The sequence below is a fragment of the Calonectris borealis genome, chromosome W (assembly GCF_964195595.1).
Source record: "Calonectris borealis chromosome W, bCalBor7.hap1.2, whole genome shotgun sequence".
Classification (NCBI taxonomy): domain Eukaryota; kingdom Metazoa; phylum Chordata; class Aves; order Procellariiformes; family Procellariidae; genus Calonectris; species Calonectris borealis.
Window position 1 is genome coordinate 1,904,476 of NC_134351.1, and position 23,166 is coordinate 1,927,641.

Genomic DNA, 23,166 nt, shown 5'->3' on the forward strand with positions numbered 1-23,166 from the left:
GCCCTGCGCGCCTGCTGATGCTCTTCCCGCTTTGTTTCTCGCACACAAACAGCAAAGCCGGATCGAGGACCGCCTGGAGAGACTGGACGACGCCATCCACGTGCTGCGCAACCACGCGGTGGGGCCCGCCACCGCCATGCCGGGGGGCCACGCCGACATGCACGGCTTGATAGGGCCGTCGCACAACGGAGCCATGGCCGGTCTGGGCTCCGGCTACGGCACCGGCCTGCTCTCCGCCAACCGGCACTCGCTCATGGTAAGCCGCGGGACTCGCCGACAGCGCCGGGGTGAAAAACGAGCCGGCTGCAAGGGCTCGGGGAGGGGGGAGGAAGGGATGGATGGGTGTAAGGGTCTGCAAGGGTTCGCTGCTTCTCGGAGATGTTATATACTAGTGCGCGCGTGCGTATTCACGGAGGGAGCGGTACTGCCTTTCCTTTACGCCGCGTGTACGTGTGAGCTATCTACAGCTACAGACGTCTGTGTGCGCCTTTCGCTCTGATGGCGGCGAGTGCCCCCCTTTCTGTTTGTCCCTGCCTGCGCCCTCAGCCCAGCTGGCACCACTCTTGTCAGAGCCGCTGGGCTCTGCGTCCGGCCTCGTTAACCATGCCTGCTGACGCGGCTTGGGCGGGCCGAGGGCGCGGGCACCACGAAGTCGCTGCCAGGCACCGCGAAGGGCGTGCGGGGAGCAGCAGCCCCGGGGCAGCAGGCAGGAGCGTGCCGGGGGAGCTGCCCCATGGCAGGGGGCAGGCACGTACCAGCGAGACAGCAGCGAGGTCAGGCTCTCCTGTGCCTTTCGGGTGGTTCGCGCGGCCGCGCTTCAGGGGCCACCCGCACAGTTTACCCTTCTTCTCATAGCCACGTGCACAGAGGTGCAAACTGTGTGTGCGCGCATGCGGGGGGGCGTGAGGGGGTGTGAAACCTGCGGGGATTCATTTATGCTTTCATTTCCAGGCCAGGTGAACGTAAAGTCGCTGCCCCTACCCAGGTCCTGAAATGCTTTTCCTTTTTTGCTTTCAGAAAGATTTCATTAGTGTTGCGTTTCACTCGGGACCCACCACTTGCTTGGGAAGCTGGGTGCAGTTTTTAGTGTAAGGCGTGGTTTTGGCGTGCAGGGCTGGAGAAAGTTTAAGGAATGAGAGCTAATCCTGTCCTTGTTTTAAACACATGCTTAAATTTGGGGGGAGAAGGGGTTCAGAGTTGGAGCTGCACGTGCTCCCTGTGGCGTGTGTTTACGTGACCCTTCTCCAACGCGAAATAGCCGGTGCACGAAGCCTGGCTCTGCAGACCCTCCCCGGGCTTGTGCTTGCGTTACTGGGTCCCCAGTCTGTCACTGGTGCCTGTGGTGGTCTGTCACAAAAGCCTGTGGGATCAGGTCTGTAATTTGCCGTATGTGCACCACTTGGGTCTCCGGGACAGACATCTTGCACTTTGCAAAGGAAATATTTTGCAGTTGCTTTCTCTCCTGCAAAGGAAAAGCCTGTCTCTTCAATCTTTTTATTTTTTAGTATGTCAGAAAAATAATAAGGAAAACCATTTAACACGATGCATTTGAGTCTACAGAAATCTTAAAGTCCCTCAGCAGAAGTTAATGAAAAAATAACCGGTCCTGTAGGAGCTGAGAAGCAGCGATTCTCGATTAGGAAGCGGCGAAGTTGCGCACGTGCAGAGCTGAACTAGATCATTGCAATCTTCAGCAGGATTAAAAGGCATTCGGTTTTATACCTCCAAATTTCATTCCTGAAATAGAGTTGCTTACTCACACGTGGAATGGAGGAAGGGAACAAGGAGTTATCTGGCAGTATTTTCGATGGTTCAAGCTATTTAGGTTAATTAAGACTAGGGGAAAATATGTGGAAAGAGAAGGGGACCTGACAGATCCATGGCCAGTTCGCTGCTGCGCGGCGCTGAGGAGGACTAGGCTTGATCCCCTGCTCATCCCACATGCTAAGGGCAAGGCAGGGCAGATTAGAAGAAAGAATTTCAATTAACCATATACACATAGGGAGGACGGCGTATGCCTCTGCTAGAGTCACATGGAAATTTCTCCTCAGTGCGCAAGAATCTCTAAAAACAAGACCAAAACCCCATTGAATTGAAAAGGCACATGCGAAGGGACACCAAAACTGATGGAGTGGCAGTACATGCCTTGGGTATAATTCACATACACATACATGTGTGTATACCTTCCCTGGAGCTGTCTTCTGGTTTGGTTTTCCTATCTCAAAAAAGTGCGGTGGAATTGGGAGGAGTTCAGGGACAAACAGCAGGAATGATTGCAAGCATGGAAGGATTTTCATGTGAAGGGAGGTTGAACAGATTGTGGTGATTTTGTTTAGAAAGGAGATGAATAAGAGAAGACATAATAGAGGTACATGGAATAATGGACAGCATAGAGAAGGTAAATCTAGCTCTGCTATTCATCCTGCCTTATAATTAAAGAACAAGGGGACATTCAGTGAACCTGACAAAAAGAAATACTTTTTATTCAACACACAATGTCCTGTGAAATTCATTGCTCCAAGATGTAATCAAGGCCAAATGTTCAGAAGCATTCCAAATAGGATTAGACATCATATGGAAAATGCAAACATTTAGAGTTTTATTTGACAGGATTCAGACAGGATTCCTCCTTTTTTTCACAAGGGAAGGAGAAAGAAAGAAAGAAAGAAAGAAACTTTGATGCCCGAGTGTGAGGCAACTGGCAGGGGAAGGAAGGAGCTTCTTCTGGTGGCCAATTATTTGATAATTACCGTGCCCCCGCTCTGCTGTGCGCTGGGGATGCCCCCGCCCTAGGCGCTGTCCTGATACTCGGTTAGGTGATTATAAAATAATTAGCCTCCAGCGGCACGGAGAGCGTGGCTTTATTCAGCAGGGCCGTTCCTGAGCCTCGTGCGACGCTGGGGGAAGTTCTCGGGCAGCTTGTCCCAGCGGGGCCGAGCCGAGCCGCGGGCTTTCGGCCACTCTCCGTCCCACGTTGGGATGGCTCCGCAGCCCTCCGCACGCTCCGTCATCGGCCGAGGGCAAGGTTTTATGTCTAAGCTTGAGTGCTGACCACCATGCAAAGCCTTCACAGCTGAGGTCTGCCATCTCATACGGAAATCAAAATATCCCAGCTGTCTCCCGCTTCCCCCTGCAAGAAAAAGTTTGCTTTTTCAGGTATCCTTACCCAGCTATACTTGACCAAACAGTTCTTCCTTCAAACTTGTCCACATACAATGCCTTAAGCTAAATATTTGCCCATAATTTCTGTTGCTTCAGGTTGTTAAAATGTAACATCAGTTGTTAAATGAAGCACCTGAGAAAGGAAAATAAGGGGGATTTTGTTTATTTTTTTATTGGGGCAGCTTTGTGACAGGCTCTGCTCCTCGTTAAATTAAATGTTACTAAAAGTGACTCTGTCGTGGGTAAAATATCATTAAAAGCCACAACTGAGACTGCACCATTTGCAGGTTCAAAAAAATGTGAAGTGTTAACTGAAAATGGTCTGGTGAAAGGCTCCGAGAGGTAAAAAGATGCCTTTTCAGCAGCTCGGTTAAATCCATCTCCTCTCCCCTTCCCCAATAAAATTAGCATGAACCAGACATTGGTTTGCTCTCTGTGGCAGTTGCTGAGAATTCACAAAAGGAAATTCTAGATTGTAATTTAGCTTGGCCTCAGGTAATACGTTAAATACACTTGGGATACATATAATCTAAGATTTGAGTTTGTACAAAGCTATTTTTTCCTCCAGTGTTTAAACAATACTGCTTTTAATGAAGAAATCTGGCTTTATTAAAAGCCAGATCTGTGACTTACAACTGTTTCTGCATATCTGCTCTCAATCAAGAGAAAAGAGTTTAATTTTTGTAGCTTTGTTCGCTTTGCATATGTTAAACTGATGCAACATGCACCCAGGGCATCACTTCAGAGACAGTTTGTTCCATAAATATGTGCTCCTTGCTTAAATACCAGATGTAGGTGAAGTTAGATTTAAACAAAAAAAGCAGCAACAATGAGAAATCGAAGTGCCGGTATCATGCATCTGAAAAACGCCTTCATGTCTTTAGGAATATGCAGGCACTTGCTTTTTCAGGAGAAATGCCGAGTGGCGGGGTCTGACCTGTCTTGTTTGGGCTTTGCTAAATAAGTGTATGGTCCGAGCGAGGTAGCTGAGCAGGAGAATTCGGATGCTTTGAGAGCAGCGCTGCTGCTGCTGCAAACAAGACGGGGACATTTCTCTGAAAACCCAGAGTCTGCCGCGTTCCCAAGCAGCATTACTCACTGTCTGAAACCGTAACTTGGGTGAAAGAGTCGGGCCCGATAATTTCTTTTGGAAAACTGGTATGAATTTTGAAGTAAAAACATAAGAACAAAGGAAATAGTTTTTGAGTAGAGTCAGTCTGAAGTTAGCCTTTGACCATTTGATACATTCCACGCTGAAAAGGAAGTTGAAGGGGGAAAAAATTCAAAAAAAAAAAAAAAAAAATCAAGGAGGATACTGGTAATGTTTTCCACATTTGAATTTTAATACATGAAACAGGCTATAAAAGGCTGGCCAGCTGCAGTAAATAAAGTAGCAGTGGGAGGTATGGACCGGAAACTTGTAGAAAGCGCTGGTGGAAGCGGCTGTGCCCACCGCGCACCTCCGCGCGCTGCCCGAGCGCGCCGGGGCGACCCCGGAGCCGTGCAGAGCCCGCACTCCCTGCCCACGCTCCCTGCCCACGCTCCCTGCCCTCACTCCCTGCCCGCGCTCCCTGCCCGCGCTCCCTGCCCTCATTCCCTGCCTGCGCTCCTTGCCCGCGCTCCCTGCCTTCGCTCCCTGCCCGCACTCCCTGCCTTCATTCCCTGCCTGCGCTCCCTGCCCGCGCTCTCCCTCGCGCAGCAGATGTGCGACTTTTCTCCCCAGACACAAATAAGGCAGAGATCGGTCAGATGCTGCTGGAAATGGGAATCAAGTGCTCCGGTTTTAATGGAATGAGGCCAGGTTTACAGCTGTGTGGCTGGGAGCAGAGTTCTGCTCCCTGCGCGAACGGTTTGCTATAGCAGGCTGTCTTAAAAGGGATTTCTTACTTTACATTCCCTCGCTTTTTTTATTAGTGGCCCAGTAAGGAGAGCGTTTAAGCATTCACTAATTTTTAGCAGGCCCCTGGAATTTGCTGATGTCCCTGTTTCTAATTTCCCCTGAGCCGTGAGCAAACCGGCACGCATTAATTCACACCGTTTACAAATACAGTGTATTTGATACCAGTTTAGCAGCAAACTGGTTTAGCGGTGAAAGCCCAGAGGACCTGCCTGCTCCTCTGCGCCCGCTGTGTTGCAGCAGCAGCACGTGCAGGCAGGAGCAGCAGGAAGGTCTCAAAATAGGGGTATTTCTTAAATCACAGCCCTCGGGTGCCAGAGCTCGGGGGGGACGCCCTCGCGGGGCGTCGGGCACGGCTTCCTCGGCTGGGCAGGGTGGAGGGGAGGAATTTGAACCCCCAGCATCCCCCGGCTTGTGCCCCAACCGCAAAGCTGGGGCGCAGCAGCTGCTCGCCCAAAGCTGGTCGCATTGCAGGGCGTGTTTGGGGGGCCGGAGGGGGAGCGCGGCGGGGAAGGGGGGGTGACCTGCTCCAGGCAGGGGAGATGGAGGTTCGGGTTTCCCATCCCATCAAGACCTGGGTTCTGCAAACGCACGTGCGCTCGACTTTATTAGCACGCGTCGTCCCGTTGGGACTATTCGTGACGTTGAAGTTAAGCACGCGCACGAGCATTTGCAGGATTGAAAACACCGTATTTAAAATGGAGGTAGGCTCCCTTCGCCGGGCGCGTAAAGCCGGTACAGAACCGCCCTGGACACCTGCAAAGAAACGTCTGGGAAGAGGCAGAAGTGGCTTAGAAATGAGGCTGATGGGGGGTTTGCTGTCAGGCTGCTCGTAACATTTCTGTCTCTGTAAGGGTCTTCAAGGCCAAAGTTTTAGAAGTCGCATGTCAAGGAAAAAACTTGGAGTTTAGGTTGATTTAATCTGCCCGTCTCCATCTCTCAAGGGCATGAGCTAAGCGTATATTTTCAGCTTTAGCTATGAATTTCCTGGCTTTCCGCAGTTCCTGTTATTTCAGAGGTTACGCGGATTGCGGGGATTTTATCGTAACATTTCAAATTGAATTGTAGAAAACAGCATTTAAATGCTAACTTTTGCACAGGAATCTCAGAAGACACCTTTCTTTTGTAGCGGTGCACGAAGGTATTGATTGAAGTCATTATAAACCAGAAACTGGTATACGTTATTTTTAAGATAGCGCTTAGAAGCCCATCGGCCAGCCTGCATGCTTCACACGAGGGCCCACAGGAAGAGAGCGTGTTCGTGTGTATTTTTTTTTTTACATCCACATTAAATTAACTTATGGAATTTTCCACCCCTAGGAATTAGAGTAGCAGCTCATGAAGTAATTCAGTTATGTCATTCGTACATAAACAAAAAGAGTCAAGCGACTTGGCGTTATTTGAAAGACAAAATTTGGCTTTTGCTGTTTTGTCTTGCTATCTTTTTCTCTTCTTAATTTTTAGCACGGTTGTAGCTTCTGCGTCTGTGGTTTGTGTTGCATGACTGTGTTTTTTAGTTAGCAGGTATAATATAAATTAAAAAAAACTGGACAGAATGACCTTACTGGAATGAAGTCTGACATAACAGGCACCAGTGTAGGGTTTTTATATAGCACCATTTTCTGCCTAATTGGTTGACATTCCTAATGCCGTGCAATTACAGCCTTTATCATATTTTTAAATTATTTTTTAAACTATAAACTTCATTTTGACCAGGAGAGAAACCACTGACCAATATTTAAACGACACCTTTTCAGGAAAGCCTTGTCCTCGCACAATGGCTCCATTCATTTCTAACCAGCTAATTAGGCGCATGGTTAAAACCCCGTCGTATTTGGTTTCCCGGGTTTCATTTCTGCGTCGCTCGCTGCCTGCGAGCTCCGCGTGGCCGGCCCGGCGCGCGGGGGAGCGGCTGGCTTGTCTTTCAGGAGCCGCTAGCGCAGCGTCTGCGCTGGAGGTGCGGAGCCGAGGCCGGCGGCGGGGCAGGTGCTGGGGAGCCGGGGAGGAAGGCAGCAGCGCGGGTGGGTCAGCGCCGCCATGCGCTGGACGGGACCCCCGTCATCCGGAACCGGGTACCGAAATAAAGCGTCCAGGCGCGCCGACTTGCTTGTGGCATGGTGTCCTCCCCTCCCTCCCGGCCGATCGGTGAAGAAGAGTTAATATTCTTAATCCTGTACTTTAGGACCCTTTATATCTCCGGATTTAGCCAATACTTAAATGAATAATCATCTCCCTTGGAAAGAAATCGCAGGGATTATTTCAGTGACTTCCCTCCGACGGCCATGGCAACCCACTTCTCTCCATAATAGGTCGCAACCGATTGGTTTCCCTTTAAAATGCTTCAATTATCTCCCATGGTGGGAAAGCAAAGCCGGTGAAGCGTGGGAGACCTGAACTGGCGCGTGCGGGGGGACGTGGCGGTGGGCCGCGCTCTCCGCGCGCGGGGCCGGCGCCCGGGTGGGCCCGCGGAGGGCAGAAGGAGGGAGCCGGTGGGCAGAGCTGGGCGGGCGGCGGGGCGCGGGGCTCGGCCGGCAGCCTCTGCACGCTGGAGGAAGGTCGGCTGGAAGTCGGCTCTTCCCACCAAGCCGACGCGTGGTGCCAAGGCGAGCCTCCTCCCGCCCAGCCGGGGGCGGTGGGCTCCGCGGGGAGCCCCCGGGGCGCAGGCGGACGCTGCCACGCGCGTGGCCTCGAGGCACGCCCGCCGCCGCCGCCGCCGCACCAGTATCCCGGCCTCGCCGGGAGACGTGGCACTTGCGCTTTTTTCCCTTCATCTTCTTCTTCCCCTTCCTTTTAACGCCGAAGTCCGGCTTTGCCACTTTCGGCTCCGTTTAAATGGCTTTTGCATACAACTGGCTCGCAAACAGCCCTTTCATAAGATACTTGGCGAGCCGCTTAGTACTCAGCACTACTTTTTTTCTGTAGAAAAAAATGTGAACTTTGCTTTTTTTCCTGATTTAATGCCACTCTTAATGTCTTTTTTTTTTTTTTTATTAAATCCTTTCTTTTGCTTTTGATCTTATTTATAGCTGAGCCACCGGTCATATGGAAACTATTATTGTATAGCACGGAGATGAAAGACTTCGGTGCAGTTAAATAAGAGTGAATAATTTGGACCAATAATACACACATACAGTGAGAGACCATTTGTGTCAGAGTGCCCTGTGCTGTTCCCTTTTTAATATAGCGGTAGAGGTTTATAAGGGCTTTGCACAAATCTGCTTTCTGTCAGACTTATAAATTTTGACAATATTGAACACATGTTAACATGCATCACCTTACAACTTTCTTGCCGCATGTTTTTATTTATCTAATTGGATAACACAAGGTCATCATTTTTAAAAGGACAAAGCACGTTGCTTGTTGCATTTGTTCACGATATTGGCAAGTTAGGAATAATCTCTTCCTAACCGTAGCCTGAAGCTGTGGTCCAGGCTATAGGTGATAGTTTTTCCTTTGTATTTAGAAAGTTAATCCTGTGTGTGAAGGCCACCTCAGCATGAGAAGGGTTAACCATAAGGAAAGGGGTGCAATGCTCATAACTTCATAGGAAACCCTTCCCCATTTTTTACAGCTCATGTCTGCTCCTTACCATGCCCGAACTTCAAATGCCCATCTGTGAGCAATAAAAGAAACATTTGTACGACCATTTCTTACCACTGCTCGGGATTCACTTCTGGGTCAGGTTGGGGGTTTCCTTGCTCGGGAGGATAAAGCTTCCGTCGTCATATACGTGACAGAGAGAGAGAGAATCCGAGGTAATTCAAAATGAAAGGCAGCGCTTCGGGGCAGTCAGGTGCAACTGGGATTTCATGGGGCAGGCGCAAGCCAGCGGCACCGGAACAGGTTCCGTGTCAGTGGGGGTCTGATCACCAGGCAGACAGTTTCCTCTTTACGTTTACTGGAAACCGAGCACCTTCCTGGCCTGCCCTAGCGGCAGAGGAGCCCTGCGCTGTGGGCGCAGAGGTGGGTGAGGCGGGGTGGGCAGCGGGTGCCCCGGCCCCCTCCCCGCCTGGTCCCCGCCGGACCTGCCTCCTCGCGCGGGCGCGGGGCTGGGAAGGCGCTTCTGGAGAGCGGGGTTTCGCTTCGGGGGTGATCTATACATCTTCAGCAGGGAGCTGGGGAGACTCTCCTCCTACAGAAAAATCCGTGGTTGCTCCCTGTGAAAGGGAGAAGTGAGCCTGCCCCGGGCTTCCCGGGGTGCCGGCCCCTCCGCTTCCACAGGTCCCAGCCGCGTCTGGAGCAGTGGAGTCTGGAGCCTGCTCTGGGGGCACTGCTCTGGGGGGGTAATGCTGATAAGGATTGAATAACTGCTAAATTCAGTGCAGTACATCTTGACATTGATGGAACAAGCATCTTAGACACAGCAGAATAGTTATTTTTTTAAAAAAGAAAGAAGAATGCACTTCGTAGAACAAGGGTGAAACAATTTTTTTCCAGCATCGTGTTCTGTATCCGTGCTAACTACAGGTATACATCTCCATCATGAAATGCTGAGTATTCAAGAATTAATTTCCACCTATTTTTTTTAAAACAGCTTCCCATCCCTGATGAATACATAGATAGTGCAGGTAATCTGGAATACATACAAACTCGCATAACCAGAAAAACCTGACGTTTGTACTGAATACCTATTACCGTGTATAAAAATGGAAATGCAAAGGTAAGAGAAGACAAGGTCTAGCCTTCTTCCAGCTATTGAAGTTTTTAAAATGCCACAGAAGACTAATGCAAGTGTGAATTCGGCCATCGTCTGCCCAGGTTTTCGTGCCGTGTCCATCAGCCTAGTACGTGCGTGCCTCCAAAGAGGCCTGCACTGGAAGGTCCGCAGAACAATTTTGATCCTTGCTCTGATTTTGGTCCCTGCCTCTGGGATCAGCCTTCTCTGTACTGGTATTTATTTATCTTCCAGAAGCCTTTTTAACCTTAATAGCCAAAAAACCACAGGACTGGGGCTTCTCATGGTTTTTCCCTTTGGCTGAATTATTTCAAGCGGCCCGTACTTCACACAGGGGTGTGCACATACATGCTTGGGTACCTCTGTGTGCCTCAGACGGTGACTGCAAAGGGGAGGTTAAGGCAGAGATTTGCACATCAGCAGCAGGGCTTGCTTATACCTCCCGTGCACATTTAGGATTTGTTCTTTGTTGGGGTTTTTTTTTCCACTCCAATCTGCTGAGTGCTGCAGTAGGGGGCTGTTTAAAGACATGGAAATAAATAAAATATTAATAGAACTTCAAAGTGAGATAGATTCTCTAAAGATAAGTATTATTTATAATCTGCACTCCCGGGCTGGGGGGAACGATTCCTATCTTCGCTCCACCTCAGGGCAGAGCTGTTATTTGTATAACAGACAAGCCGGCGGCACTGCTGGTGCGGAGGGAGGGGGAGGCAGAAAACGCAGCATCTTCGGTGTCCCCGGCGGTGCCGGGAGCTGCCCACGCCCCGAGCTCGCAGGCGTTGCTGCTTTCGGTCCCATCCTTGTATGGACGGGCTTTATTTCAGTAAGTCGCATCCCTGTGTCCCCTGGCAGATGGTGGGTTTCAGCCGCGTTTGGCAGTGCGGTGGTGCTCTTGAAGGTACTGGGCTCCTGGTGAAAGCAGCTGATGATATTTAAAGGAGAAAAGTAAATGGCCAGCCTGATTTAGGGGACATCTGAGGCCTGAAGTTTGCTGTAAAAGTGGTCGTTTGGGTACCCACGCGGGACAGAGCATCCCGTGGGCGGGGGAGACGCGGTGGCGTGGTGAAAACCACGGTGCTGCCAGAAACCAGCCCTGTAGTCCTCTGCTTGTGGGACTACTTGGCGTGGGTTGGTTTTGATCTTTTACTATAGACAGATGTGTGTGCACGTACGCACGCACGCAAAGGTGTTTGTAGCCTGATGGAGTTGGAGTCTTTCTGTGTCTCGAAAATACACTGTGTGTGGATAACGAAGTGATGGGGCTGCCTGAATCTTCTTGCAAGCGATTGAAACTGGAGAAATAAATTATCCAGGAAAACACGCTATGGAAAGGCCGTTGCAAGGTGGTGGTTTGTGTAGCCGTAGAGTTAGAAAGCGTCGGTGGTTCGGAGCAGCCCCCTCGCTGTGGCACGGGGAGGATCGCGGGTGGGAGGGGTGCTGCAGCCTGAGCTCCATCCCGTCTCAGGATGCCTGCTTCCCAGGCGGAGAGAGAGGAAAATGGGCTTCGTCAGTCGCAGTGGGTAAGAAGTGGTCTTTCTTTCATGTAGGGATGGCCATGGGTTGGGCTTGCTCACTAAGCAAGCCTGGAATTTGCCAGTGGCAGGAAAAAAGGCTGCAAATCTGAAGCAGCGAGATAGATCACGTAGTGCGTTGTAAAAGAGAAGAAAAGAATCGATAGTTTTTATCATTCAGTTGTGAGACGTAACATAGGTGGTTGCCTTCCAAATCTCTTGAGAACCTAAAGGAGAAGAAACGTGAGGAAATCTCTTTTTATTGGAACCAATTTTAAAAATACAAATAAAACTTTATATCAGTATTTCAGTGGTAAAGTGGGGGTGACTTCATGGCATCTTTATTTTGCATCTGAATTCAACACTTCAGCTTAAAAATCCTCCAAATCCTTAGCTTTCGATTATTACAACGTCTGCTTCTTGACATGGTAAAACAAGAGGTAGTCTTCAAGAAGCCAGGCCGAATAATCAGCATAGCCAGGTTGTCCCTCTTCAAGCTGGACCACCCAACTGGAGGCATCTCCTGCAGCCCTGTAACGGAGGTGGGCTGCTCCGGGGCAGGAGCAGGACGGGACGCTTGCCATCTCCGGGTCTGTCTGTCTGTCTGCACAGGTCATGGATGGAGCCCGGGGAGGCTCGCAGGAAAAGGGAGGGACGCAGAGCGAGACGCGGCGTCTGTCAAAGCGCCTTTACAGCTTCCAGCCGCTCTCGGGAGCTCTGCTCGAAGGGTGGTGGTTGTTTGCCAACCAGAAGTGGTATCATATGTTTCTTTGTCTTCGTCGACCTCAAAACTAAATGGTTTTCGTCTTGTACAATCGCAGAAAAATGTAGATCGGAGGGGACTTGTGGAGGTGGCCGGGGTGAAAGCCCTGCTCACGGCAGGGCCAGCTGCGGAGCCAGGGCCAGCTCCCAAGCTATGGTGGTTGCCCAGGGTCATATCCAGCTGAGCTGGGTATCGCTGGGGATGGAGGAGGACAGCCCGTTTCCTAGGTGTTTGCTTTCATGTGTGTTGGTAAAAAATACTTCTTCTCCTCAGAAGGATGTCACCGGGATTTTACTGCGTTTTCTCCGTTGAGGTTTCAGGAAGCAGGACCGCCGAGCCCCAAGCGCCCCGTAACAACTCGTTCTCTCTTAAAACCAAATAATGCTGGTTCCAGTCTTTTCTTAGTATCTCATGTTTTAAAAACTAAAACGTCTCAACAAGGAGAGAGTTTTTGTCTCTGCTATTTTACACTTCCTTTCGGTTATTTGCATTTCGTCTAGTAGTAAAAGATTTTCTCTAGTTCCCCTTGGCAGGATTCCCTTTTATCTTTCTTACTGCGGTCTCGACTTGCTGTTAACAATTATCCTATATTATCTTGTAAGTCTGATTAGAAACATCCCTCCATCTTTTTATCTGCCCGAGTATTTACTTTTTGAGAATAAAGAGCGATTTACAGTTCTCTGCCGGGTTTATCGCCCCTTTCACTCGAGCGTTGGGCGAGGCACGCACCTGAGGAGGTGGAGCACTGGGTTCTCCGTGCGGACGCGCTGTCTGTCTGTCCTTACAGACGGCCGTCGGTACCTCTCCGTCTCGGAGCGCAGCCAGCCGGAGCTGCCATGCAGGACCAGGGAGGCAGTGCTGGTGTTACTGCTCCGGGCGCTTTAATATCAGCGTCTCCTGCAACTCCTGACAGTGTTGCTCTTCAGATGCTTAACTCTTCTCGGCGGTCTCCTTTATTTAATGAAGGAGGAACCCTGCTCCGCAGAGTGTGTCTGTGAGGCACGGAGAGGGGAGGAATGGATGCGTTTCCATCGCACCCGCGCTGTCAGCTCCGATGATGGCATTACTGGAGTGTTTAATAAAACCTTTATTGGTATATTACCCGGAGTCACGGCGTTGGCAGGGATGGTGCCCCTTCGGGTTTGGGACTCGGTGGTTAATGAAATACAGTGAGCGCTAATTTGGACGGGGCTTCTCGTTTTGGAAAGGCAGGTGACAGGTTATTATGTTTGGGGGGAGCGGGGGCCGCGCCGCTCGCTGCCGCAGCTCCCGCTGTCAGAGGCTTAGCTGGCATTACGGGGAAAAAAATGGCAGGCCTGCGAATCTGATCCCCCGAAATGAAAGTCGAATGCCAAATTGAAATTCCTGCAGGATTTCCGATAGCAATGGGGGAATTGAGAAGCCCACAATTAAGCATATGGGCATTAAGATAATTGTCAGATCTGTTGGCGGACATGATAGAAGACAGATGGGTAGGAATCAGTGCGCTCGGCTGCAGCACCCTGGGAGACAATTTGACGTTTTACCTGCCTGAGCTGCTCTGCCGCGTTTGTCACGAGGCGTGCGGCGCGGCGTCCTCCCGGGCGGCCCGGGCGGCGTGCGGGGCCGCGCGCGGTGCGGCTGTGCGGGCCATCTGCGCCCTCTAGTGAAACGCAGCCCGGCGCTGTGCCTCACCGGCCCCATCCCTCTGCGGGGGTCCCCCGCGCTCGGGGCTCGGCCGGCTGTCCGGCACCGCACGGCCTCACCGCTGCCTCTCTGCTCCCCGGCAGGTCGGAGCGCACCGCGAGGACGGGGTCAGCCTCCGCGGCAGCCACTCGCTCGTGCCAAACCAGGTCCCGGTCCCCCAGCTGCCCGTCCAGTCCGCCACGTCCCCGGATTTGAACCCACCCCAGGACCCGTACAGGGGTGAGTACCACCTGCCTGGGAAGCCCGTCCCGGGACGCAGCATCCCCAAACACGCGGCCGGGACGGCGGTGAGCCGGGTGGAGGGATGAGGTGTCCGGTCACAGGGACGGTGGAGGCTGTACCACGGCGCAGGGCGCAGCCGAGACTGCAGGGCAGAGCCTGTTTGCTAATTCGGCTCTGCTCTCTGAAATACTCCCGTTATTACAACTAGAAGGTGCAAGCAACTTACCTCTGGACAGTGAGTCTTGATACCAGGACTGCTTTAAGCAGCAAAATCAAGAGTGTAGGAAACACTGCAGGAGGCACATCAAAAAGGTGTGAGTTTAAGGCGAGACTCAGTGTAGGTCTGAGTGATTTTCCACCACCTTTACAATTCTGCCCGCAGGCAGGACGGCACCAGGTGCCGCTCCTTGGCTCCCAAGATGTGCTGCACTGTCCTAAGCCTCTCCGACTCCTCTGCAGGGTTGCTGCAAAGCAGGCCTGGAGCTAGCCGAACCCAGAGGACATCGGGGGTTTGTTGTTACTCCGAGAGGCAGCTTGATCTTCCCATTAAAGCGAGGCAGAAAGAGCCCAAACTATTTTGATGGCTTACAAGGTCTCGCTCATTCATTGCAGCCAAGGTATTTTGATTATTTTACAAGAATGACATACTAAAGGTTTTTTTTTTACGATGAAGGAAAAGTTCTGTAGTGATTGAAGAGCAGGAGTAGCAGCTGGGTGTCCTGTGCCACCTTCCCCAGAGCAGAGCTAGACCTCAAAGCCCCGGCTGAAACCCGTTTGCAGGAGGTGCCTCCCCCACGCCTGGCTCTGGAGCAGCCAGCTGGGGCTGCGCTGCAGGTCACCCTTTGCCGGGGACAGGGGACACACACCCAGACCATTCAGGCGTTGGCTGAAGCACTGCCTGACAGCTCGTCCGTGTGTTTTCTCGCAGGCATGCCAACCGGACTGCAAGGACAGAGCGTCTCCTCGGGTAGCTCCGAAATCAAATCTGACGACGAGGGAGATGAAAACCTCCAGGACACAAAGTCTTCTGAGGACAAGAAACTAGAGGATGACAAGAAGGATATCAAATCAATTACTAGGTCAAGATCTAGGTAACAGTATATAATAGTGTCGCTTCATTTAATTCCTTTACTGGATTTCGATGAAGTGAACAGAACAGGAGGAAACTATGAGGTTTTTTCCTGGCAGGTAAAACCACAGCCTAAGTGGAACGGGATGGCTATTCTGGCAGTACCGAGTACCTTTCTGGTACCTGTACTCCAGGACTTCCTCAAATTCGAACAATTCACAAATTTGGACACTGAGCAAGTTCTCCACAATCTATAAAGAAATTGCATTACGCTAAAATGTGTGAATTAGGCTGTTATTCCTCTCTGCTTGTGCTTGCAAATTGGAATACAGTATGGATTTTCATCTCTTTAAAACTGTGCCTAAGAGCTGATCACACCTGCGTCTGAACTAACAAACCGTATGGTTTTCTTTTACCTCTGAAATAAATTTGGCATTCCCAGTCCTCAATTTCTGTAAATCTCTAGGGCTCCCTACGTTTAAGCGGAGGGTTTAGAGGTCTTTACTTGTTCGGCTTCTTCTTTATAAATTTTTGGAAAGTATTAGTGAAGGCGTAGCTGGATTGTATCATCTGGGAACTCATGCCCATGGTAAATGTGAACAATGCCTATGGGTGCTGCCAGCGTGAACCTGAGCAAGGGACAGGCTTTACCCCTGCCCCCATGTCAGCACAGGGCCCGAGGTACAGCTCAGGACTGCAGATAGTTGTTGTTGTAGCAAAAAATCCCAATAAAGCTGAAATCCAGGCATGACCCTGCTTTGCTCAGGGGATTTTTTTAAAGATGAATGGCAGCATCCTTCTGCCTTTTCTCCTTCCACGCCTGGTTCTCTGTATAAAAACCGAGCCGAGGTAAGAAGCGTCTGAGCAGACGTGCTGCCGCCAAGAGAGCGCCGAGACTCGGACCTCTCAGGCCAGTGCTCGCTGACGTTTAAAACGTTAATTACATTCTCGTCTCTTATGACTGGAGAAAATATATGACACTCGAGATTTTCTCTGAATAAATGTGTTGAAGTTACCATATGTATAAGTGAGGCTTTCATGTGCGTTTACGATATGGTAAGAAGAAAGCACCTTTATGCTGATGGGAGGTGATCGTAGTTCTTGTTAATTCAACAAATATGCTGTCGCTTATGCATATTTATATGTGCTTTGAAGCTTTTGTAGGCTAACATTTTTGCTTTTAACATGCTTGCAGCTTTAAAAGGTTACTCCTGATATTTAGTTATATGTCTAAATCCGTGTTGTTAGGGCTGCTGAAAATTTATTACTCCATTTGCATAACCAATTCAAATTATATAGTGCCAGTGACTCACCAGTGGATGTGTTTTCAATTTAAAATCATCATTTTATCTGGATAGAAAGCAATTTTGTTGCAGAAAGGATGCAGAAGTTCACCATAGGGCTCTTCGCAGCTGTAAATTACTTTCGTGGCTCTTTGCCCACGGGCGTTTCAGTGCCCCATGCTCCGTGCAGGGACTGGGGTGCTGCCCGCACCCACCGCCCGTGGCTAGCCACCGCTCGGGAGGATGGTGGATCCTCACTCTCAGCGATGAGAAAGTTTCTTCCAAAACCCGAATGACGGTCTGCTGAAAGGGAAGCGTGTAAATGCGCGGCCGTCATCCTGGCTTGGAAGCTACTGCTGAGGGGCCGGAGCCCGTGGGACTTGGGTGCTAGCACTGGCGTGAGACGGGGCAGGTCCCCTCGCTGGTTGGGGACAAGCTCCTCGCTCCCGGGGCGAACCCACAGGCAGCAAAGACGGGAGCAGTGCAGATAGCCACCGCCGCGTCCTTTGGGGTTAAAGGGTGACGATAAGTGGAGATCTGCCACAATTTAAAATGTTGCAGTATTGGCTGTGATAAAATACGGTATTGAAAAAAAGCTGTACTTGTGCTTCTTTAAAACATCAGAAGTCCTGCCTTGCAGAATGCAAAGCTTCATTACAAACCAGGGCTTTACTCGGTGTAAAATTTAAGGGGACTGAATTTTGTGCAAGTTTGGTGGAAGAGGGACAGCAAATAAGGATCGCTCGGAAGGTGTCTGCTCATGAGTTGTAGCCCTAGTTTTGGACAAAACCTTTGAAAATTTTTGCACTGCTTATTTTCCACGTCATTAGAAAATGATGTATTCCTTTTGTCTCCCAGCAATAATGATGACGAAGACCTGACACCGGAGCAGAAGGCCGAGAGGGAAAAGGAAAGGAGAATGGCCAACAACGCTCGGGAGCGCCTGCGCGTCCGCGACATCAACGAGGCTTTCAAGGAGTTGGGCCGGATGGTGCAGCTCCACCTGAAGAGCGACAAGCCCCAGACCAAGCTCCTGATTTTACACCAGGCTGTGGCTGTCATCCTCAGCTTAGAGCAGCAAGTCAGAGGTCAGTGTGCCGCCTCCTGTACCTCCTTACGTCCCTCCGGGGCTTGGGCCGTGCCAAACTCACCTTTCTGGATTGGGGAAAGCCTGGCCGGGGGCACCCAGTGCCAGGGAGAGAGGCGCCCAGAGCCAGCCGGGCACCTCTGGGCACGCGGGGTGCTTGTGTTCCCCTGCGGCTCCGGCCCCGGGGATGCTGGCGTAGGGCCTCGGCAGCCTCGGCAGGTTTTCCGTTCTTTAGCCAGGTCCAGGTTCAGTATTAAGCTTGGCTGCTCCGTAGCGAAGCGCGCCCACGGAGGTGTGGCAGAGCTGGCGGGTGGAGTTGTACTGCGCTTCAGCGCTTGACCTGAGCAAGCTGCATCCCCTGCTTCAGCCCGCTGAACTCCTGTTCCTGGGCTGGAACGAAAAACGGACAGTTAATTATTTTAAATGCCTGTGCAATGAACAGACCAATCTGGTATAAAAATGTGGATGTTTGAAATCGCCTTTTGCTTGAATCCGACAGAAAGAAACCTGAATCCGAAGGCAGCGTGTCTGAAAAGAAGGGAAGAAGAGAAAGTATCTTCAGATCCTCCTCCGCTTTCCCTGGCAGGACCCCACCCTGGGATGGGAGATGCCTCCAATCACATGGGACAGATGTAGAAAAGGCAGGTTTGTTTTCAGCCCTGCCCTGGGGGCCTTCTGCCCCGCACCCAGAGGGGTACCCCCCTCCAGCCCCCCAGCCCGGGGCAGACCGTCCCCGGGGTGCTGCGCGCGGGGGTGGGTGTGCCGGCCCACCCCTTAGAAATCGATTTTCGGGTCGCCCTGCGAGCACGCCTGATTGCCAAGGCAGCGTTGGGGCGGGCTGCTGGAGGAGGGTGTAGGGACGCACGCTCAACTCTCCCTGACTGATGAGACTTTTTACTTCTTCCGCAGGTCCAAGTTGCCACATTTCTTCATTTAAGCAAGAGACCACTTCCTTAACAGCTGTATTATCTTAAACCCACATAAACACTTCTCCTTAACCCCTTTTTTGTAATATAAGACAAGTCTGAGTAGTTAAGAATCACAGACGCAAGAGATTTCAGCATTCCCGATTATTAAAACCGAGAAAAAACAAACAAAAAGTGCAACTTGAGGGACGACTCTCTTTAACATATCATGCAGAATGTCTAACGCAGTATGTTACGAGCTGTAAGTGCACAGCCTAGAGACTGAATGGCAATCTTCTCCACACTGTGGGACAATGCATTTGTGCCTAAACTTCTTTTGGAAAAAAAAAAATATAATTAATTTGTAAGTCTGAAAAAAATATTTAATTTAAAATTGTAAACTTGCAATAATGAAAAAGTGTACTTCTGAAGAAAAAAAATGAGCATTTTTGTTGGTGTGCTAGACAGCTAGTGTTTATACTTACTGGATATTAAAAGGGAAGCTTTGCTGCCCAGATATTTACAAAACCAGCAAACGTCCTAATGAAAACTGAAGCGATGACATTAGCCATTCCTTAGGGTAGGAGGAACAGATGGATCTTATAGACCTATGACAAATATATATATATAAATATATATATAAATATATATTAAAAATTTAGTGAATATGGTAAGCTTTTGTTCATTTGTTTCAGACTTTTTTGCTCCTGTAAAAAAATAGTACTGATTAACTTTTTTAAAAAGAAGATTTTACTGTAAATAAGGATTTTTTTGTCTTATTTCTGTCCCTCTCCCCTGTTTTTGTTATTGTAACCTGTAGTGCCAACTCTGTCTCTGGAGGGGTAGTGCAGGATGAAATGCTGACCCTGACGTTGCTTCTCATTCATAACTAAAGTAGAGAGTTGTTTCTTCGGTCTTTGGGGAAGACAGGACTTGGGGTCCGGCGGAGAGCCGGCACCCCGGGCGCGGGAGCGAGCCCCGGCCGCCCCGCCGCCCCGCTCGACCCTTTTCTGGGATTTTCAGAGGTACAAGGTTAGAATGCTACAATGTTACCACTGTGCCTTCCAATGTTTATATCATCGGAAACATAACATAATCAAAGTGGCTGTGATTAACGAACCGATTAAAGTGTTACCTATGTGTGTAGCCTAAATAGTGTGCAGTGAGGCGTTGCTGAATACATGGTCAGATTTGGGGGGGGGGGACACCATCGCGGGGGAAATTGCAAGTAGTGTGACAGATTTGATCGACTTCTTTTTCTGTTGTTCTTCTCTCGTTTTTAAGTGGATTATTTAAGTGTAGACCACTTGCTGCCTCCTCCTTTCTTTGTGAAATGCCAATTCCGGTCATCATGCAGCATTATAACAAGCCTTATGAGTCCTAAAGCATTAAGTTGCACTTTCTCGAGGAGGGGTGGTAGTACAGTATTTCTCTGGCCAGTACGAATGAAGTTTTTACTTAACATATTTAATAGTAACATAGCTCAAACTATGGCACAGCAGCTCATCAGATAACTAGCTTTGAAGTCTGGGCACAATTGAACCAACTTCCATAGTGAATCTTAATAACGATTGACTTTGGTGTACAGTACGATTAACAGATAGTGCTCCTAGTTAAGTATTTGTCAGCATCCTTTTGTCTCTAATTCCAGTTTCTATTTTTACAGCCACACCAACCTGGCATGTATTTTAAATAAAATCTCCCTGTTCGAGTAGATTTTCCACCTATCAACACTGAATAAATGCCATAAATCCATCAAACGGTCTAAATGTTCCATCTGTTCTCCTGTTTTGCCAGTTATATAGTAATGAAAAATACATTTGTAAATTTTATGCAACAAATGGCAAACGTATCATTATTTTGAAATTGTGTATGTAAAAGTTATATTTTTACATGTAGACTCTTGTTATTATGTGTTTTAATACATTGTATCGGTTTTTTTGTTTATAAAAATCTGTGTGGTTGAAAAAAAGTCTCATTTAAATGAAATAGTGAGATACAAGAATCTGAATTTTATGTTTGTTTCTGAAAACGTAAAGAACAAATATGATAGTTACCACGTGCTCACCTTCGACATCCCCATACCCATTTGGATTAGCTGTGTGCGTGCTGAAAACTGTAAATATGTTCAGTAGCGATAAAACTTTCAATGTTTTGATTTGTCGATAAGTTTCTCAAATGTGGAGGTGGATTCAACTGCTAGAGCAGACGCTAGAGGAGACCACGCTAAGGCTTCGTGCCGAGTTGCAGAGGCTTATGGCAGGAGAAGCGCTGGACTTGAGCAGGCCTGGTTTAGCTGAGAGGGGTGTAACAACGCCCGAGCCCCCCCGGCGCTCGCGGCGGTCCCGCGGCGGGCGGGGGGGCTCCGCTGCTCCGTGCCGCGCGGGCCGGCCCCCTGGACGGTGCGAGGAGCACGATGCCGATGAACAAGCCATACGTTTTTTTTCCAGGAGACCTCAGACCCGGTGGAGCAGGCGCGGTGTCGGTCTGGCCGAGCGCGCCACTCGCTCGGGGTAGGGACCGGCAAGGAGGTCGTCGCCGAGCTGCTGAGGACTGTGCTTCTGATAAACGGTGTAAAAAAAAAATGATAAGACCAACTTCATGTTTATTTAAAACAATCTGTGGACAGAAAATAAATGACGAGTTTAGTTTCTGGAACTCAAAAAGAAAGAAAAAGCTTTTCTTGTTCCGCTCGCACTCGGCTCTGGCTGAACTGGAGGAGCGGCTCGGGGCGGCGCGGCGGCGGCGGCGCTCCCGGCCGGCGCGGGGACGGAGGCCGGCGGCACCTGCGGGCACGCCGAGGCTCGCGGTCCCTGGTTCACGCGGGATGCGCCCTCGCCCGTCCTGGATTTAAGAACTGAGGATCCTGGCCGGCTTCCGCTCCAGATGAGGCAGGATTTAAACACAAAAAAGCCCACGAGTGTGTAGTCCGTAGTTTTTTCCGTTATTTCCCAGCCCAGGTAAGGTGTGCGCATCTCGAGCTGCCGTTCTGCGAGGGGATTGAGCTGATGATACTTAGTTAAAGCCGTGAAGGTTTTAGAAAGCTGTACCCCGTGGTAATAAAACCGGGCTAAGAAACTCTCAAAGCAAGAAAGAAATACTGAATTAGCAGCTTTTTCTGAGCTGATCCACCTCCACATTCAAGTAATTTATGAATATGCTGAATAGGGAATCTGTTCATCTAGAACTTTTTTACCATTTGTCTTCTGTGTAGCTGCAAGGAACACTAATGTTTATACAACTGTCAGTCCTACCAGTGATGCAACTTGTACTGATTCAGTCTTCCGAGGTTTTTTGGGTTTTTTTTAGTTTTTTTTTCAGGGGTCGGGGTGGGGAAGGCGATGAAGACGGGTGGTCAGGGAGAGGAGGGGTTCACCTTTGTATCCAATAGGCAGAACATGATCCGTGTCCAAAAGCGAACAATACAGAATATTGCCAGGAATGAAGAGATTTCAGCGGAAACAAGCACAAACAAAAAATAAAAAAGAAAAAAAAAAGAAAAAATACAAAAAAAAAAAAGAAAAAGAAAAAAATTAGTCCACTGGTTGACTGGAAAAAAAAACCTAGAGGTGGAATACGATGAATTCCAACACAGCGGGGCACCAGGGCCCGGGGGGGCCCTACCTTTTCGTTTCGGTTTTGTTTTGTTTGTTTGTTTTTTAAAAAACATGTTCTTTCTCATGGGACTTGAAGTTGATTCATATTTGTGCAGTGCTGGTTTGACCATACTCATTTCAAGTATTATAGACTTATGTAATGGTGAAAATATATGAACTGTGGCCTTTTTCATTCTTGTTACTTGTGATGCAATTAAGTGAAGATAAGAAAAAAAAAAAAGCAGAGATTTACCATGTATCAGTGCCTGGCTTTTTGTTATAAAGCTTCGTTTGTCTAGTGCTCTTTTTGCTATAAAATAGACTGTAGTACACCCTAGTAGGAAAAAAAAAAAACTAAATTTAAAAATAAAAAATATATTTGGCTTATTTTTCACAGGAGCAATCCTTTTATACCATGAATATTACGGAAAAAAAAAATTGTCAGATTCTGAATATTTCTTCTTTGTAGATTTTTGGAATCATTCTGAGTAAAAGTTTGTTACTTTATTTTACTATTTAAAAGATGTTATTTTACCATGTGTTATTGAGATGAAACTGTATGGTAGCTTTTTTTTTTTAGTTGTAGGTCGCAACGGGGAAATTTTTGCGACTATACACATAGCTGCAGCAGTAAAAACGAAAAAAAAAAGGGGAAAAAAATGAAAAAAAGGGAAAAATATTAAAAAAAAAAAAAAAAGATGAACAGTTACACCTTGTTTTCAATGTGTGGCTGAGTGCCTCGATTTTTTCATGTTTTTGGTGTATTTCTGATTTGTAGAAGTGTCCAAACAGGTTGTGTGCTGGAGTTCCTTCAAGAAGATGACAAGCAAACAAAGACAGCTTGGTGTAGGCCATTACCTGTTTCTCATCTGTAGTTATTCGATGCCGTCATGTACATGACCGTTCTGTAGCAATAAATGTGCCATTTTTATAAACCGTTTCCGACACTTGGGTTTCATTTCATTCTGCATTGCCCATCGCCGCCGGGGCCGGCCACCGCCGTGCCCCAGCCTGCGCCCCGGGGCTCTGCTTTTGGGGGGGTTCTTAGCGGAACGGCTGCTTTGTTTTTCATACGTGTGTGTGTTTCTGGTGAAAACCCGTTGTTTCCCTGTGTCCGGTGCGTGTGCCGTGCCCCGGCGGGGCTCGGGGCTGCGCTGCGCCGGGACCCTGGTGCTGGGGTGGCCGGAGGAGCCGGTGCCGGCGGCGGTGCCGGGCGCTTGGGGCTTCCCCCCGCAGTGGCTTCTTCACCTGCCGGCAGCGCCGGCAAAACGCTTCCCAGCCCTCTTGGAGGAAGGTGCTATAAAAAG

At 49.3% G+C, this 23,166-nt stretch overlaps 1 protein-coding gene across 26 annotated transcripts in view; it reads left to right on the forward strand.

Moving 5' to 3' along the window:
- Positions 1–22,253, forward strand: part of LOC142074887 (transcription factor 4) — a 236,140-nt gene extending 213,887 nt beyond the window's left edge. For 14 of the 26 annotated variants that reach the window (XM_075135834.1, XM_075135827.1, XM_075135841.1 and 11 more), the window contains 6 exons: positions 53–256; positions 13,781–13,916; positions 14,848–15,010; positions 17,130–17,359; positions 17,858–17,999; positions 18,268–22,253. In XM_075135834.1, the coding sequence (XP_074991935.1) occupies positions 53–256; positions 13,781–13,916; positions 14,848–15,010; positions 17,130–17,359; positions 17,858–17,994 (870 nt within the window). In that variant the 3' untranslated portion in view covers positions 17,995–17,999; positions 18,268–22,253. Of the gene's footprint in view, positions 1–52; positions 257–13,780; positions 13,917–14,847; positions 15,011–17,129; positions 17,360–17,857; positions 18,004–18,267 lie in introns of all 26 variants that reach the window. The other 12 variants (XM_075135836.1, XM_075135826.1, XM_075135824.1 and 9 more) reach the window with 3 other exon arrangements.
- The last annotated feature ends 913 nt before the right edge of the window (positions 22,254–23,166 follow it).